General features: G+C 42.7%; 1 protein-coding gene across 1 annotated transcript in view; it reads right to left on the bottom strand.

The window, feature by feature from the left end:
• The window catches only part of ADCY4 (adenylate cyclase 4), a 48,325-nt gene that overhangs the window by 24,637 nt on the left and 6,919 nt on the right, over positions 1–16,769 (bottom strand). The window contains exons 3-16 of the mRNA XM_060780114.2: positions 15,055–15,252; positions 12,245–12,406; positions 10,509–10,658; positions 9,641–9,795; positions 9,107–9,218; positions 7,873–8,000; positions 7,000–7,158; positions 5,827–5,959; positions 4,612–4,794; positions 4,390–4,433; positions 2,488–2,574; positions 2,099–2,168; positions 1,405–1,502; positions 132–216 (exon numbers count right to left, since the gene is read on the bottom strand). Coding sequence (XP_060636097.2) covers positions 132–216; positions 1,405–1,502; positions 2,099–2,168; positions 2,488–2,574; positions 4,390–4,433; positions 4,612–4,794; positions 5,827–5,959; positions 7,000–7,158; positions 7,873–8,000; positions 9,107–9,218; positions 9,641–9,795; positions 10,509–10,658; positions 12,245–12,406; positions 15,055–15,252 — 1,764 coding nt within the window. The remainder of the gene's footprint in view (positions 1–131; positions 217–1,404; positions 1,503–2,098; positions 2,169–2,487; positions 2,575–4,389; positions 4,434–4,611; positions 4,795–5,826; positions 5,960–6,999; positions 7,159–7,872; positions 8,001–9,106; positions 9,219–9,640; positions 9,796–10,508; positions 10,659–12,244; positions 12,407–15,054; positions 15,253–16,769) is intronic.

The raw sequence follows: 16,769 nt of genomic DNA on the forward strand, positions 1-16,769 counted from the left end.
TTCTGCCTAAGTGGAGTCTCTTGCATTTGCCCCATTGAACTTCATTTTGTTAGTTCTGGCCAATCATCTCTTTTATCTGTTTCTGAAATAGAAATGTCCAGCAGTATAATGACAAAAACAAGATGACTTACTGCCAAGTGTCCAGAAAAACAGGTGAGGAGGAGGAGGAGAAAGATGAAGAAGGAAATTCCATAGGAGATCCCCAAGGCTTCTGTCCTGGATGAAGAGAAAGCAGACAAAACACCAAATGTGCATGCATTTGCAAAATCTGAAGTTTCATTCTGTAAATGGGATCCTGTAAAATATCCAAATACATTGTCCAAGAACAGCGTTTCTCAACCTGGGGGTCCGAAACCCGGGGGGGGGGGGGGTCGTGAGGCGGATGTTGGAAGAGTCACCAAAGACCATCAGAAAACACAGTATTTTCTGTTTGTCATGGGGTTCTGTGTGGGAAGTTTGGCCCAATTCTCTCGTTGATGGGGTTCAGAATGCTCTTTGATTGTAGGTGAACTATAAATCCCATCAACTACAGCTTCCAAATGTCAAGGTCTATTTTCCCCAAACTCCATCAGTGTTCACAATTGAACATATTGAGTATTCATGCCAAGTTTGGCCCATATCCATCATTGTTTGAGTCCACAGTGCTCTCTGGATGTAGGTGAACTACAACTTCAAAACTCAAGGTCAATGCCCACCAAACCCTTCTAGTATTTTCTGTTGGTCATGGGAGTTCTGTGTGCCAAGTTTGGTTCAATTCCATCATTGGTGGAGTTCGGAATGCTCTTTGATTGGAGGTGAATTATAAATCCCAGCAACTACAAATCTCAAATGACAAAATAAATCCCCCCCCCCCCAAACCCACCAGTATTCAAGTTTGGGCGTATTGGGTATTTGTGCCAAATTTGGTCCAGAGAATGAAAATACACTCTGCATGTCAGATATTTACATTATGATCCATAACAGTACCAAAATGACAGTTATGAAGTAGCAATGAAAATAATTTTATGGTTGGGAGTCACCACAACATGAGGAACTGTATTAAAGGGTCACGGCATTAGGAAGGTTGAGAAACAGTGTCCTAGAAGGAAAATGCTAGACAGAGTTGTAATGCTCACTCCACTGGGGTGTGAGACCAATTTCTCAGTAAATCTGAATTGCTATTTTTAATGGTGCTGGAGCTTGGGAATCAATAAGGAACGATTCCTTGAAACAAGGAAGAAGTTTGCTAGCAGAACTCGGGAATAATGAGTCCATTCTACTTTATTTTTTATGAATTAGGTCTTGTGAATGAGGCCTTGTAAAAAAATTAAGGGTTAGGGAACAGGACTATACAAATGTTGTTTTTATGCAAAACATATTTTCCATGCACCCTTTGGGAACCCCCAGACCCACATTTCTCCTTACTTATAAACCACGAGGAACTGGATGATGAAGTTGGAGATGAAAACCAGGAAGGTGCAAACGGTGTAGTAACTGAAAGATGGGAGTGCTGAGAAACGGTACTAGAGCAGAGGAAGAGGAGAAATAAAGTTAGGGTTACCATGAGTAGCCAGGAATATAGGGTCAACTACTATCAACATATCTTTTCTTCACAAGCCTTCTGTCGCATTTCATTCCATTCTGATTTGCACCAGGGTACTTTCCGCCATGTAGCCCATGTCATTTCATCACACATGATGGGGGGGAGTCAATCCATTGCTCTCAGCTGTTAAGAATTGTGGGAGTTGAAGTCCAAAACACCTGGAGGGCCAAAGTTTGTCCATGCCTAGGCTATAGGCTCTCACAAATTATGGTGATGCTATCACCAAAGACAGCACATTTTACTACTGTTAAATATGACAATGGTAGTATCACTGGTTTCACCTTGTTTGTTAACTTATGGTGTCACCCTCATTAACATCTGGTGAACAATTTTGGATTTTGAGATTTTTCAGATTTTGGAATTCTGCATAAGGGACACTTAACCTGCATATGGATGTGTGCACATCCACTTACACCTGGGGATTATTTGATCCCTCCATCGGATCAAATTTTGTTGGTTCCAAATGGACTTGTTTATTATTACCAAGGATCTTCAGGTGGGTCTTAACCAAGTTACCTCCTTCTCAAGAGACTGCTCCTTGAAGTACAACGTGATGCGGTTCAAATCTTCCGACCTCTTCCATTGCCTAAGGACACCAAAACAGAAAGATTTCACCCTGGATGAAATCTCAACCTGCTTTCACTCATTTCCCTACCCATGAAATATAGACATGGCCAAGGATTCTTTTGCAATGGCCAAATGTGCAGACAAAACAGAAACCTAAACTTTGTTTTGCAGTAAAAGTTACATATTTTAATAACCATCGTTCCCTTTTAAGCCTCTCCTTCTTTACTGTTTCCTCTTTCCCTTTCCTTAATGAAGTGCCCCTTAACAAAAATAGGTTGCTACTGATATTTCGACTTTGCTCTTTCTACCACCACTTCGTCTTTGGCCACGCAACTTACTTCTGTGAGTTCAGCTGTTCAATGAGTTGGAAGAACTTCTCATCCACTCCTTCTAGCTCTTCATCTGGGCTCCTGGGGACACGGACTCTGAGATACCATACCAATCGGAAACAGAACAATAATCAGATTGCTACATTGTCCAATACAGAAAAGAAAAATACTGAATGTCTTCCATTCTAAGACATACTTTTTTTCACATATAAACAACTCTTAAAATACGGTGCTTTTATGTATATAAATAAAACTGTAAATGTCCATTTGTGAATGAACTCAAAACTCCCAAAATACTTCCACGATTGCTTCAAAATTTGGACACAGCATGGTATTCGAACAGGAGAATGTTTTTATGTATTCACAAACCTACTATTATATAGATGTCACACCTGTGATAAGTAAAAACATGCTTGGCATCAAAAACAGTGCCATCTGATGGACATCCAAGCAACACATCGCAAAGTGACCCCGTTAGGGCTGGATCCCCGTCACTAGGGATCCATGGCCTGCCCCCTCTCCACTGAGCCTGCCTGCCTCCCTCCCTCCAGAGCAGAACTAGGAGAAGAAGAGCAGGAAAAGGGCGGCAGAGCAGGTAGGGAAGAAGGATGGGGTACGGACCCAGGGGAGGGAGGCAGGCAAGCAAGGAAGTAGACCCAGCCCAAGCCTGGGGCTCCCTAGCCTCACACCCTGCCTGGCCTTGCCCAGCACTGCATCACACCCATGCCTCCAGGAAGACTGGAGGCTCAGAAGGAAGGAAGGAAGGAAGGAAGGAAGGAAGGAAGGAAGGAAGGAAGGAAGGAAGGGTAGGAAGGGAGAGATAGATAGGAGGAAAGGAAAGAGAAGGGTTTCCCAAAAATAAACTGATCATTATTATATATACCAGTATTATAGCTATTATTATCATTATTATATACATGAGTATTATTACTACATAGATTATATAGGCCAGTATTATTATTATTTACACCATTATTATTATTATTTCACAGACAATGGGACAACAAAAATTGTATACCCACAAGCATTATGAAATTACATATATTAGAAACCAGCTCTTTCTCTTTTCTTTCTTTTCCGATCAACCAGACTAGGGCCACAGCAACGTGTGGCCGGGTACAGCTAATATGTATATATACACAGAGAGAGAGCTTTTTTCTGTTGGTGGTACTGAAATTTATGTGCGTCTTATCATCTATGGCAATCAAATGTTTGCCTGTCTTTGTATGTAAGCCACCCTGAGTCCCTTTCAGAAGAGAGGGTGCTCTAGAAATAAAAATAATGATAATTATTCTTGTTATCTTAGAAGTACTGCCTGTTATGCACCAAATGGCCAGGAGAGGGCATATCGAAACAACATCTTTCTTTGGGGATACTGTGAGCTTTTCTGGCTGTATGGTCATGATTCAGTAGCATTCTCTCCTGATGTTTCACCTGCATCTATGACAGACATCCTCAGAGGTTTGTTGGAAATGCGTGAAATGTGTGAATGTTGCAATTAGCCAGCTTGATTAGCATTAAATAGCTTTGCAGCTGCAAAGCCCGGCTGTTGCTGCCTGGGGACATCATTTGGTTGGGAGGCATTAACTGGTACCTGATTGTTTGCTATCTGGAATTTCCTTGTTTCTGAGTTGTGTTCTTTGTTTACTGTCTTGATTCTGGTGTTTTCTTTTAAAACTGGTAACCAGATTTTGCTCATTTTCATCTTTCTTGCTGCTTCCCATTTTGTGGCACAAACAAGAACAAACATTTTTTGCACTTTAGTGGAGTTAGTGGGGTACCTGATAGTGGAATACCTGGGAGTATACGACAGGGCTGACATTTCTTTCTAACCCAATCATTTCTGGTGCAAAACAACTCAACAACCAAGTATGTCTTATTTCTTCCCTCTAAATATGGTACAGAACTTACCTTTCCATGGTCCTCTGTTGGTTCAAGGACCCCAAAGAAATCTCCTTTATATATTAAAAAAAACAAGAAAGATCATGAAATACAATTTGCAGATTTAACTTGTCATAAATTGACCATGAGTCACCCCAAATGAACTAGATATTCTTAAGTGAATAATAACATGAACTGGGTCAAGATTGGATGGCTAATGGCAATTGCAAGAGCTCCCCCTGCTGGGCATACCGAGTGGTTGTTCCGAACGAATCCTGTTGACTCTGGTGGAAGGTTGTCCCGCTGCTTGAGATTGGCAAAGGGCTTGGCTGCACCCCAGGACTCCAGGTAGCGCGTCATCCGGACCGAGGCCCTCATCTTGTAGCACTCACCTGGGGCAGGTGAAAGGGTTCCGGTGCAGCTCACTTCTTCAGCCTGAAGACAAGAGGAACCGGAGAATGAGAAAGAGACGTGAGTCCAAACCAGACACATGAAGCTAGGTCACCCCATCCCTTGTTCTAGAATTGCACCTCAAATCACACATGCACAGATACAGACTTTCATACTGCTCATTCCTGATGGCAGTATTGTTAGAATGTGTTCAATGATCAGGGATCTTGATTTAAGGAGCTATTGGTCTAATGCAGGCATGGGATATTTGGGTCCTCTAGGTGTTTTGGACTTCAACTCCCACAATTCTTAACAGCCTCAGGCCCTTTCCTTAAGTGGTCCCTGGTCAAAAAAAGGTTGGGAACCACTGATCTAAAGGCAGCCTTTGGGCATCATGAAATCCCATGGCTGGTTTTGTGACACTTCACCCCACCAAATTCCTCTTTCTTCTTCCTTCCATGGCCTTCTCTGAAAGCCTCCAGTAGAGTAGGAGAATATATGAAATGGTCTTCCATTGAGTCACAAACCATGGTTCGACCTAGGCAAAATGTGTCCCATTGGCTACATGCAGCATTTGGAGCCCACCTTTGCACCATCATCTCAAATTCCCCCAACCATCCCATTAAAAAGATATTTGTAGGAATTTCCTTGCTCCAATACCACACAGAAACCAACCAAATACATGAAGACACATGAAAATATTCCAGCCTGCTTCCACAAGCACTTCAGAACTGTCTAATATCCCCAAATACATATTTTTCCTCTACAGCTCCTCTCAAAAGAATAATAAGAAGCAACATCACTTTCTTTTGCCATTTTGAGGGAGACTGTGGAGAGAAATGGATGTTGATGTGTGGGAGTGTACAGCCCACTGGGAGGAGAGGATCTGGGAGAAAAGTTGCCCATCTATCCAAAGTTGCCCATCTATCCAAGTCCATCAAGTGTGCAACAGGCATGGAAGTCCTTCCGCCATCTCTGTTCTCAAAGATCATACAAAGGGTGCTCTTCAAGGACTTCCAGATAACCATCAGAGATAACAATGCCACAGGACCTCAGCCATCATAAAGAATTCCTCACCCTGGGATCAATGACCAAAAAGGTTCTGATCTTGTTCTCTTTTAGGTACGAATCCCGTTGCCAGCAACACACATCCTCCACAGCATATACACCACCCAGGTGTGACAAAGTGGCCTCTGTGATGTGGACCCTCCTAGAAAGAAAAGGCACTGGTATGTAGTTCTTGCATGCAGTCAGTCGTCACAAAACACAGAGCCTTTCCACACAGCCATATAACCCAGAATATCAAGGCAGATAAACCACAATATCGGCTTTGAACTGGGTTAGCTGAGTCCGCACTGCCATTTAACCCAGTTTAAAACAGATAGTGTGGAATTTTATACAGCTGTGTGGAAGGGGCCTCAGACAAGCCAAGCCCCTTTCATACAGCTCAATAAAATCCCACATTATCTGCTTTGAACTGGAATATATGGCAGTGTGGACTCAGATAACCCAGTTCAAATCAGATATTGTGAGATTTTCTGCCTTGATATTCTGCGTTATATGGCTGTGAGGAAGGGGTCCCAGAATATCAAGGTAGATAATCAACAATACCAAGGTAGATAGTCCACACTTTCATATAATCCAGTTCAATGTGGGTTTTATACACCTGTGTAGAAGGTGGCCTTAGAATGCATCAAGTAGAATTATATACATGATCCTGTCATTATTTTGTTAGGGTATATATTGGATAAATCTAAAGATACAGACAACTGATGGAGAAAATGGGAAACTGATAGCTGATATGATTTGAAATAGCAGCAATTAAAGCTATAACTAGCAGCAACTGTGAGCTAATTAATAGTGGCACCCCAGTCAGCAATAGATGTGAAACCATAACATCTGATTTGGACCTCATTAAAATCTCAGCGACAGCTAATCTGCTTTGGATATTAGGCCACGCTTATAGAAAACAACCCAAGGATCTGTTTTGGAGTCAGGATTCAACACCTTGGAGATTTTGGATTGACGTATGAAATCTAAGACATATCGGCCACAAGTCACAAATAATACCGACAGCAATACAATAAAGGTAGGGCCATCTTTCCCTTCCCCATGTAGTCGGAAGAACTGTCTCAAAATATTTGCATTGCAATTTGTTCTACAGACACTAGGTGGCATTTTTATAAGCATAACAGAAGCCTTTTCTGTGCCATGCAGGAGTATCCTGGCTCACCATCATTATTTTCTCACCCTGGCACACCTCCGGCTTCCATGTGATTGGCTAACGTCACATCATCAGACCAGACATCGTACTGCCATTTCTGGAGACCGATCACCCCACACAGCACATTTCCTGAATGGACTCCAACTCTCATGTTGATGTCCACCCCAGTGGCATCACGTAGCTTCCTGGGGGGGGGGGGGGGTACATAATAATTTAGCTTTATTATCCTCTGGATCAGTAAAGTGACTTTAAACCTATTCCTACCTATCTTGATAGAAACACAATTAAAAACAAAAACATGGCAATAGTACATTTCCCTACTGGATATAGCTGTGGCTGCATTGGCACATTCAGCTAAGCCACAATTTATGTTTGCATGTTCATTGCTTTGGCTGAGAATTGTCCAGCAAAAAACCCACAAGGTTCTTTTCCAATTTTCTAATGGGTTTTTCCTTCACTCCTATTACAGCATAAGGAGGTACAGAAACAAACTAAAGGCAAGCCATAGTTCCAAGCTTCATGAGAAGACATGGTTTAAGGAAGCCAGAGTTCACATGCCAATAATAGTCAACCATGACTTATAATAATGGCTTGTGCCTGGCCATAAGCCAAATTTAACATAGAGAAAACTGGCTTACACATGATTGGGATCAATTTGTAATGCTGTTAAAATGATTTGGAGAAGCTCCACTCTCAAGCTTCCCAACCATTAGACATCCATGATCTCCAACACTGACCAATATTTTGCTCCATCTAATAATAGAGCTAGGTGTCATTAATACATGCAAAGCAAAATACCTTGGTGCCAATACCTTTTTTTACATTAATATTATGGTTTTTCCCCATGCAGGACAAAAATAAACATCTTGCAAACACCCCCAGGAAATCACTCCACTCACTTGATGGCCTGGCACATATCAAGGCCCATCTTGACACAGTTTCGGGCATGGTTAGGAAGTGACACGGGCAGCCCAGAGACACAATAGTAGCAGTCACCCAAGATCTTGATCCTCATGCATTCATTATCCTAGAGAGAAAGTAATTGGAACTAGCCATTGCCCCATGGTAGTGGACTAGTTACAAGATAACCAGTTGTGGCTGCATGGATTGGGTACCATGTCCTTTGGCAGGGAAGAGTAGATGCTTCTACAAGTAGTACATGGTTTGTTGTTGTGTGCCTTCAAGGCATTTCCAACCCTATGGTGAACTTATCATGGTGCTTTCTTGACAAGATCTGTTCAAGTTGGGTTAACCTTTGTCCTCGTCTGGGAATATGACTTGTTCAAAGTCCCCCAGTGGGTTTCCACAGCCAAGTGAGGATTTTATACCCATTCTCCAAAGTCTTAGGGTGCGTCGTGGGCCACCAGTGGTCCCAAGAATGAAAATATGGTCAGCAGCCTCACCATTACTACACTGTTGCCTTGAAACCATGCGACAATGAGAGCGACTGGTCTCGCAAAACCCTCTTATAGTGTTGAGGCAACAGAGATGTCGGGAGGGGGGGAGGCCGATTACCCACAGAAGATTACTATTACCACATCAGCTCTAGATTATTAAACATGGTTTTCTGTGGGTGAGCAGATGGCAACTACTGAATGGCATATGTTCTGCATCGGAAATTAGAGCTGATGTGGTCTATCCAATGCAACTTTCTGAATCAGCACTCCAAATAACCAAACTGAATCTAAAGTTAACCCTTTTGGTACTAATGTTGGAGAGTAGTCCCTGATCAAGGTGGTCCCTGGTCAAAGTGGTCCCTATTCAAGTGGTCCCTGTTCAAAGTGGTCCTTGTTCAAGTAGTCACTGGGAAAACTGGTCCCTGTTCAAGTAGTCAGTGGTCAAAGTGGTCCCTGGCCAAAGTGGTCCCTGTTCAAGTTGTCCCTGGTCAAAGTGGTCCCTGCTCAAGTGGTCACTGGTCAAACTGGTCCCTGGTCAAAAAAAGATTGGGAACCACTGATATACAATGTATAATTAATGCAGTTGACACCACTTTAATTGTCATGCCTCAGTGCCATGAAATTATGGAAGTTACAGTTTGGTGAGGCACCAGCATTCTTTGGCAGAGAAAGCTAAAGACATTGTAAAACTGGAACATATAGGTTTTCTAGTTGAGCAAAGGAACTCTTTACTCACCTTAGCAATCTGATCAAACTTGCCAAAGAGTTCATTGAGCATAAGGACTAGCTCTTTGGGGGAGCATTCACTGGCCAAAAGAGTGAAGCCAACAATGTCAGCATAAAGAATACTGTAAAAAAGAGAGGATGAAAAAGTAAGTAGTAGTAAGTAGACACATTTTCACATTTGTCTCTCCCACAGGGGCATTATAAAGTTTTAAAAGTAGTACTGGTAGTTTTTGCCTTGTAAGTATATTGATATAGTATATGTCAGTTTACAAAAATGTTTTTTAGTTATATCTATCTAAGTATAGGAACATCTTTATAATAACCGATAAATCTCTGCTGAAACACCACACAAAACTTTTACAGTCATGTTGGTATCAACCCTCTGATGGCGTCATCAGGTTGCTTGCACTCTTCATACCCGCTAATAATGCCACTGACCTCAGGCCCTTATATGGGGGAGTATGAGAGTATGGAGATCCAATGTTCTGCAGTTACAAATAGCCAGTCTATCTTGTAGACAACATATGGCCTTACAAGCAAATACCTGACATTCTGGTGGCGCTTCACATACAGGTTATGGAAGTTATTGGTGCTCTCACGTTGGCGCTGTGCCTGCCCCCCATCCCGCAGCCTCTCAATGATCTCAGCCTTCATCTCCAAGGCAATGTAGGCAGGAAGTATGGAGAGGAGAAGGTGTTCCTGGAATTAGCAGAAGGGTAAAGAGAGAAAGTAATTGAGTAAGTTTATACAAGGCTCTTCCAATCATGGATGAAATAATATCATCGCCACACCAACTTTCACTGTTGTTGCTGTTTATATGCTACCTGACCTGTGAGCTTTCCCTAAATATGAATTTAAGGTTTAAGGTTTGGTGGCTCCCAATCTTTTTTTGACCAAGGACAACTTTGACCAGGAATGACTTTAACAGGGGACCAATTGACTAGGGACCACTTTGACCAGGGTCCACTCTCCAACATCACCAAAGAGATGATGAATCAGTTTTTGGTCAACTTTAGATTCAGTTTGGTTATTTGGGGTGCAGATTCAGCAAATTGCATTGGATAGAACACATCAGCTCTAGTTTCTGATACAGAGCATATGCCATCCAGTAGTTGCCATCTGCTCGCTCACAAAAAAACCATATCTAATTATATAGAGCCACAGACCTTATGTTAGATCTTGCAGCCCACCAATGGGCCACAGCCCACAGGTTGGGAACCACTGCTGTATTCAGCGGAAAGGCCACATGGAATGGACAGACATCAGAAGGATCAATGTAGTTCTTCGAATATACATGAAAACTCTTATACTAGTCAGATTATTGGTCAGTAGTGGTAGGGTTTCAGATTCTCTGAGGACTTATTAAATATGGGAAATCCATAGGCAAAGTTCCTTATCTATTCCACACTAACCTGGTGCTGTTTCTCTGATTCCAGCTTGACTCGGGATTGGATGAGGTTGAAGGTCTCATGAAACGTCTCTCCCAAGGCCACTTCCATCAGATGCTTGTGGAATGCACCCACGAAATTGCCACAGATAAAAATAAATAGATTGGCTAGGAGCTGGAAACATACAAACATGAAAACACATAATTAAGTGAGATAAGAAGGGAATGAGATTGTGATAAAGCAGAAGAAAATTGGGAAGAGACGTGTCCTGGAGGTACCGGCTGGTGGTGTTAATTAAAGACTGTTCTATGAAATTACTTGCCCTGTTTTCTGCCACCCAGAGGGATAGATCTATTCGGTTTAAGTTATATGAAAACAGATGAACTTGGAGACTGATCCCAATGTGAGGAACAACCCAACAACATTACTAAACAACTACAGGATGGTGGTCACTTACATGGAGATCTTCTAGACATAGTGATATTCTATCTTAATGATGCTCTAGACTACCTGCTTTCAGAAAGGGATAGACCAGATAGTCTACAAGGCTGTGCCTAACTCTATGTCTGGTCCAGTCCAAAAGTGGATGATACAAGATGGGAGCAGGGTGTATCATAATGGATGGAGAGATTGAAGGGTGGAGATAGATTTGAAAGAATGGAAAGATTGACAAAGGGGGTGAGAAATGGACAGGATAAAGAGAGGTGGCACTTGCAGAGAGATGTTGAAAAATGATTATAGGAATCCAATGGTTTGGATCGGAAAAGGTATAAGGGTAAAATGAAAATGGATCTCGAGTTCAGGTCATCTAAGAGGTCGCCACAGCTAGGTGAGATTGTGCCAAATGGCATCATCCATGTGTTTCCATTCTTTTTTAATACAAGTTTCCTTAAATAGACAGGGTAGCATCCGATCCCAAGGATCACACATAGAGTCATTTAACTACAAGAGACCCCGTGGGCCATCCAGTCCAACCCCCTGCCAAGAAGAAGGAAAATCGCATTCAAAGCACCCCTGACAGACAGCCATCCAGCCTCTGCTTAAAAGTCTCCAAAGAAGGAGCCTCCACCACATTCCAGGGCAGAGAGTTCCACTGCTGAACAGCTCTCACAGTCAGGAAGTTCTTCCTAATGTTCAGGTGGAGTCTCCTTTCCTGTAGTTTAAAGCCATTGTTTCATGTCCTAGACTCCAGGTCAGCAGAAAACAAGCCTGCTCCCTCCTCCCTATGACTTCCCCTCACATATTTATACATGCCTCTCTCAGCCTTTTCTGCAGGCTAAATATGCCCAGCTCTTTAAGCCGCTCCTCATAGGGCTTGTTCTCCAGACCCTTGATCATTTTGGTCACCATCCTCTGGACACATTCCAGCTTGTCAACATCTCCCTTCAATTGTGGTGCCCAGAATTGGACACAGTATTCCAGATGTGGTCTCACCAAAGCAGAATAGAGGGGTAGCATTACTTCCATGGTTCTAAATACTATACTCCTATTTATGCAGGCCTAAATAATAAATTATTTATTTATGATTACTTCCTTATGATACCTCTTTTTCAAATGGCATCATGATCCACAGGTGTCTGTTTAAGACCTATGGATCATGATACCAATTGAAAAGGAGGTATCACAAGGAAGCAGGAAATAATATAGGGACTGAAAATGAAACATAGTAATTGGCTTCGGGGCAGAGTGAGATAAATATCTATGGCAACCTGCCAAAGGATACCTCATCAGTCCAGTTGAGATGGGTAAATAGAACTTACTTGCAGTGCCAAGTCCAACTGTGAGCCAGGCTCCATTGAGAGATAGACAGTCAGGACTATGATGTGGGAGAGAGAAGTGACTATGCCAGCGGCCACTGCATCCTCCATGCCCACAGGCAACATGGTGTAAACGATGAAGATGATGAAAAGGAAGAAGGAAACCTTGAAGGAAAAGAAATAAAATATAAAAAATTTCTGGAGCAGGGGTCAACTCAATTCATGGGAATATACTCAACGTATTTCCCATAGCATTTGTTTAAGCTTTGGAACAAATGTCTCAAGCTCCAACAGAAAGGCCAAAAGAGACTGTCCAAATCCTAGGACTTCATCACATTAGCGGGGAGCCCCCGGTGGTGCAGTGGGTTAAACCCCTGTGCTGGCAGGACTGAAGACCGACAGGTCGCAGGTTCGAATCTGGGGAGAGGCGGATGAGCTCATGCGGGGACAAGAGAGAAGCCTCCCACAAGAATGATAAAAACATCAAATCATCCAGGCGTCCCCTGGGCAACGTCCTTGGAGACGGCCAATTCTCTCACACCAGAAGCAACTTGCAGTTTCTCAAGTCGCTCCTGACATGACAAAAAAAATCACATTAGCGCATCTATCCACTTTAAATCCAGTTGCTGCCTCCTGCAGAATTCTGGGTTCTGTAGTTTGGTGAAGCCCAGGTTGTCTCTGGCTGAGCTCCTCCCTAAACTACAAACTCCAGAATTCTGCAAGAGCCAGCAACTGGTTTTAAAATGGATAGATCCTCTATTACAGGGGTCCTCAAACTAAGGGCCGAGGGCCGAATCCAGCCCTCCAAGGACATTTACCCAGCCCTCACTCAGGGTCAACCTAAGTCTGAAATGACTTGAAAGCACACAACAACAATCCTATCTCATCAGCCAAAAGCAGGCTCACACTTCCCATTGAAATACTAATAAGAGTATATTTGTTTAAAAAATTCTTCATTTTAATTATTGTATTGTTTTTTGCACTACAAATAAGATATGTGAAGTGTTCTTAGGAATTCATTCATTTTTTTTCAAAATATAATCCAGCCCTCCAAGGGTTTGAGGGACTGTGACCTGGCCCTCTGTTTAAAAAGTTTGAGGACCCCTGCTCTAGTGTGATGAAGTCCCTAGTTCTTTTATACATAGGGTTTCCAGTTCAAGAACATCCCATGCCCTGATATTTCTGGACCAAAAACCTAAAACCCATGGATTTCCCTTGGACATGCCATTAAACTGTGGTTGGTACTTAATGCATCCACCCCAGTGACTTTTCAGATGTTTTGTATTACAACTACTCTAAACTCCATATCTGTGGCCATGATGGCCAGGCTCCTTGGAACTAAAATTGTTTTCTACTTCTGATCATGAGCCAACCATGTTAACTAGCAGTAATCCTACAGTATCACTGGGAGAATAATAATAATAATAATAATAATAATAGTACCAGACCACTTTCATGGGAGTTTATTTATGTATTGTGTCAGAAGCAAATTGAGGATACAGTTAAAATGTATTTAAAACACAAAGTTGAAAACTTGGCAGTACGCTAAATCTCCCTTGACCAGTAGCTGGCCACTTGGAGTGCCTCTGGTGTCACTGTGAGAAGGTCCTCCATTGTGCATGTGGCAGGACTCAGGTTGCATTGTAGGAGGTGTTCTGTGGTTTGCCCTCCTCCATACTCATATGTCATGGACTCCACTTTGTGGCCCCATTTCTTAAGATTAGCTCTGCATCTTGTGGTGCCAGACTGCAGTCTGTTCAGCGCCTTCCAAGTCGCCCAGTCTTCTGTGTGCCCAGGAGGAAGTATCTCATTTGGTATCAGTCATGGGTTGATGTTCCGAGTTTTAGCCTGCCACTTTTGGACTCTCACTTGCTGAGGTGTTTCCTGTGGGTATCTCTGTAAATCTTAGAAAACTATTTCTTGATTTAAAACGTTGGCATGCTGGCTGATATCCAAACAAGGGATGGGCTGGAGATGTCACTGCCTTGGTCCTTTCACTATTGGCTGACACTTCCCAGTGGATGTCAGGTGGTGCAACACCAGAACCATGGGGTTCATGGGGTTCATGGGGGTTAGGTAGTACAAAACCCTTGTGAAGGTGGAAAAACTGTTAATTAGAAAAAAAATGCTCTCTTTTTTTTAAAGAAAACATCTCTCTAATAATATCTAGGTCCTCCAGCTCAACTTCTTCTGGAAATTGGTCATAAAATCAGCTGGAAATTGACCATAGAAGCATTCTCTCTAGGAATGTCTAGGTCCTCCAAAGGAAGAGAATATAGCAATCAAATTTGCAAAGAATCAAATCCACAAAATATACTGGCTCTAAGACATAATTAGCAATTTCTGTGCCTAACAATAGGGCCGTCCTCTCTGATCTTTCTCAACCGTCAGGAGATTCCCATTCTTCATTTTCATATGCAAACATGCCATGAAAGTTCAGCTAGCCCTCCACATTTATGTGTTTGATTTTGAGGACTTCATAAATCATGGACTTTGTCCTGCAATGTGGCTCTATGGCAGGCATCCTCAAACTCCAGCCCTCCAGCTGTTTGGGTCTCCAATTCCCAGAAGTCCCAGCCAGCTTGTTCAATAGTCAAGAATTCCTAGGAGTTGGATTCCCAAACAGATGGAGGGGTAGAGTTTGAGGATGGACTGCTGGAAGTTCATGTTGGAAAACCTAAATATTGCTAAAAAGGTGTTTTCACAGGGGAAAATATACCATTTTTAATGTGTTGGTTTCTTCTTTTACAGAGGTCCTGTGCCCTAACCCTAGTGGATATGGAGAGTGACTGTCCACAGTTCCAGCATCTCACCTGGTCCCAAGCTCTAACCTCCCCGCCTGTGAAGACAAAGACGTAGCCCATGGTGATCAGACAGGTCCAAATGATGGCCGAGAAGATCCGAGTACATCGCTGGAAGAGGTTTTCAATGCACACAAGGACCAAGATGAGAATGAAGACCACAAGGGCGACAAATAAGGTCACCAGGAAGTCCAGGTTGGAGGAGAATTCCTGGGGAGGCAGAAGGAAAAGGGAAGAGCATCATTCCTCTTGTCTGCAGCACTTGCCTTAGCGAGAGCTAAATCCTTTCCTGAAGGAGTGAATTGGTTTTATCTTGCCCATTTGAATAAAATTTGCAGTCAGCCAGTGACATACATTGGGACGAGGAACCCCATGAAAGTGGGGGAATCTCAAACAGAACACCTATCTATGAATCCCTAGGTCATTCAGCATAGCTCTATAGACAATCTCCATCAGAAGCTGACCACAGGGTTGTAATGGAGGGCCTACAGGTGCCCCTCACCTGACTACAAATCCCATGATTTAAGAGTGAAGCCACTGTGATTAAAGTAGTTGCAGATTGCTATAATTGTGCAATATGGACACAACTGAGCTGAAACATAGAATCATAGAGTTGGAAGAGACCTCATGGGCCATCCAGTCCAACCCCCTGCCAAGAAACAGGAAAATCACCTTCAAAGCACCTCCAACAGATGGCCATCCAGCCTCTGTTTAAAAGCCTCCATAAAAGGAGCCTCCACCACACTCCGGGGCAGAGAGTTCCACTGTTGGACAGCTCTCACAGTCAGGAAATTCTACCTAATGTTCAGATGTAATCTCCTTTCCTGCAGTTTGAAGCCATTGCTCCAAATTCTAGTCTCCATAGCAGCAGAAAACAAGCCTGCTCCCTCCTCCCTATGACTTCCCCTCATATATTTATACGTGGCTATCATGTCTCCTCTCAGCCTTCGCTTCTGCAGACTAAACATGCCCAGCTCTTTAAGCCGCTCCTCATGGGGCTTCTTCTCCAGACCCTTTATCATTTTAGTCGCCCTCCTCTGGATACATTCCAGCTTGTCAATATCTCTCTTCAATTATTGTACCCAGAATTGGACACAGTGGGATTCCAGGTGTGGTCTAACCAAGGCAGAATAGAGGGATAGCATGACTTCCCTGGATCTAGACACTATACTCCTATTTATGCAGGCCAAAATCCCATTCTCTTTTTTAGCTGAAGCATCACATTGTTGGCTCATGTTTAACTTGTTGTCCATGAGGACTCCAAGATCTTTTCCACATGTACTTGGAGTCATTGTCAGACTCAGTGCAGTGGGATCTGCCAAAGAATGAGAGATGCCTAAATCTACACTCGTTTCCATCCCTGGTATAGAGTAACTATTTCCAGTTACTTTCAACATGTTTTCTAAAGCGCATTTATCAATGCATTCTGAGATTAATTTTTCAAACTTTATACCCTCTATAGAATAGGTATAGAATATGGTATAGAATAGGCATGGGCAAACTTCAGCGCTCCAGGTATTTTGGAATTCAACTCCCATAATTCCTACCAGCCTGCTGTCTGTTAAGAATTGTGGGAGTTGAAGTCCAAAACACGGGAGGGCTGAAGTTTGCAATCCATGGTTCTAAATGGTTCTAAAGTACTTGCAAAACTAGGAACACTGGTGCTTTCCTTCTACAATGTTGCTAAAGTTCTCTTGGTGAAAATTTCAGAACTCTAACTTTCAAAA

This window comes from Anolis sagrei, chromosome 6 (genome assembly GCF_037176765.1).
Source record: "Anolis sagrei isolate rAnoSag1 chromosome 6, rAnoSag1.mat, whole genome shotgun sequence".
NCBI lineage: Eukaryota > Metazoa > Chordata > Lepidosauria > Squamata > Dactyloidae > Anolis > Anolis sagrei.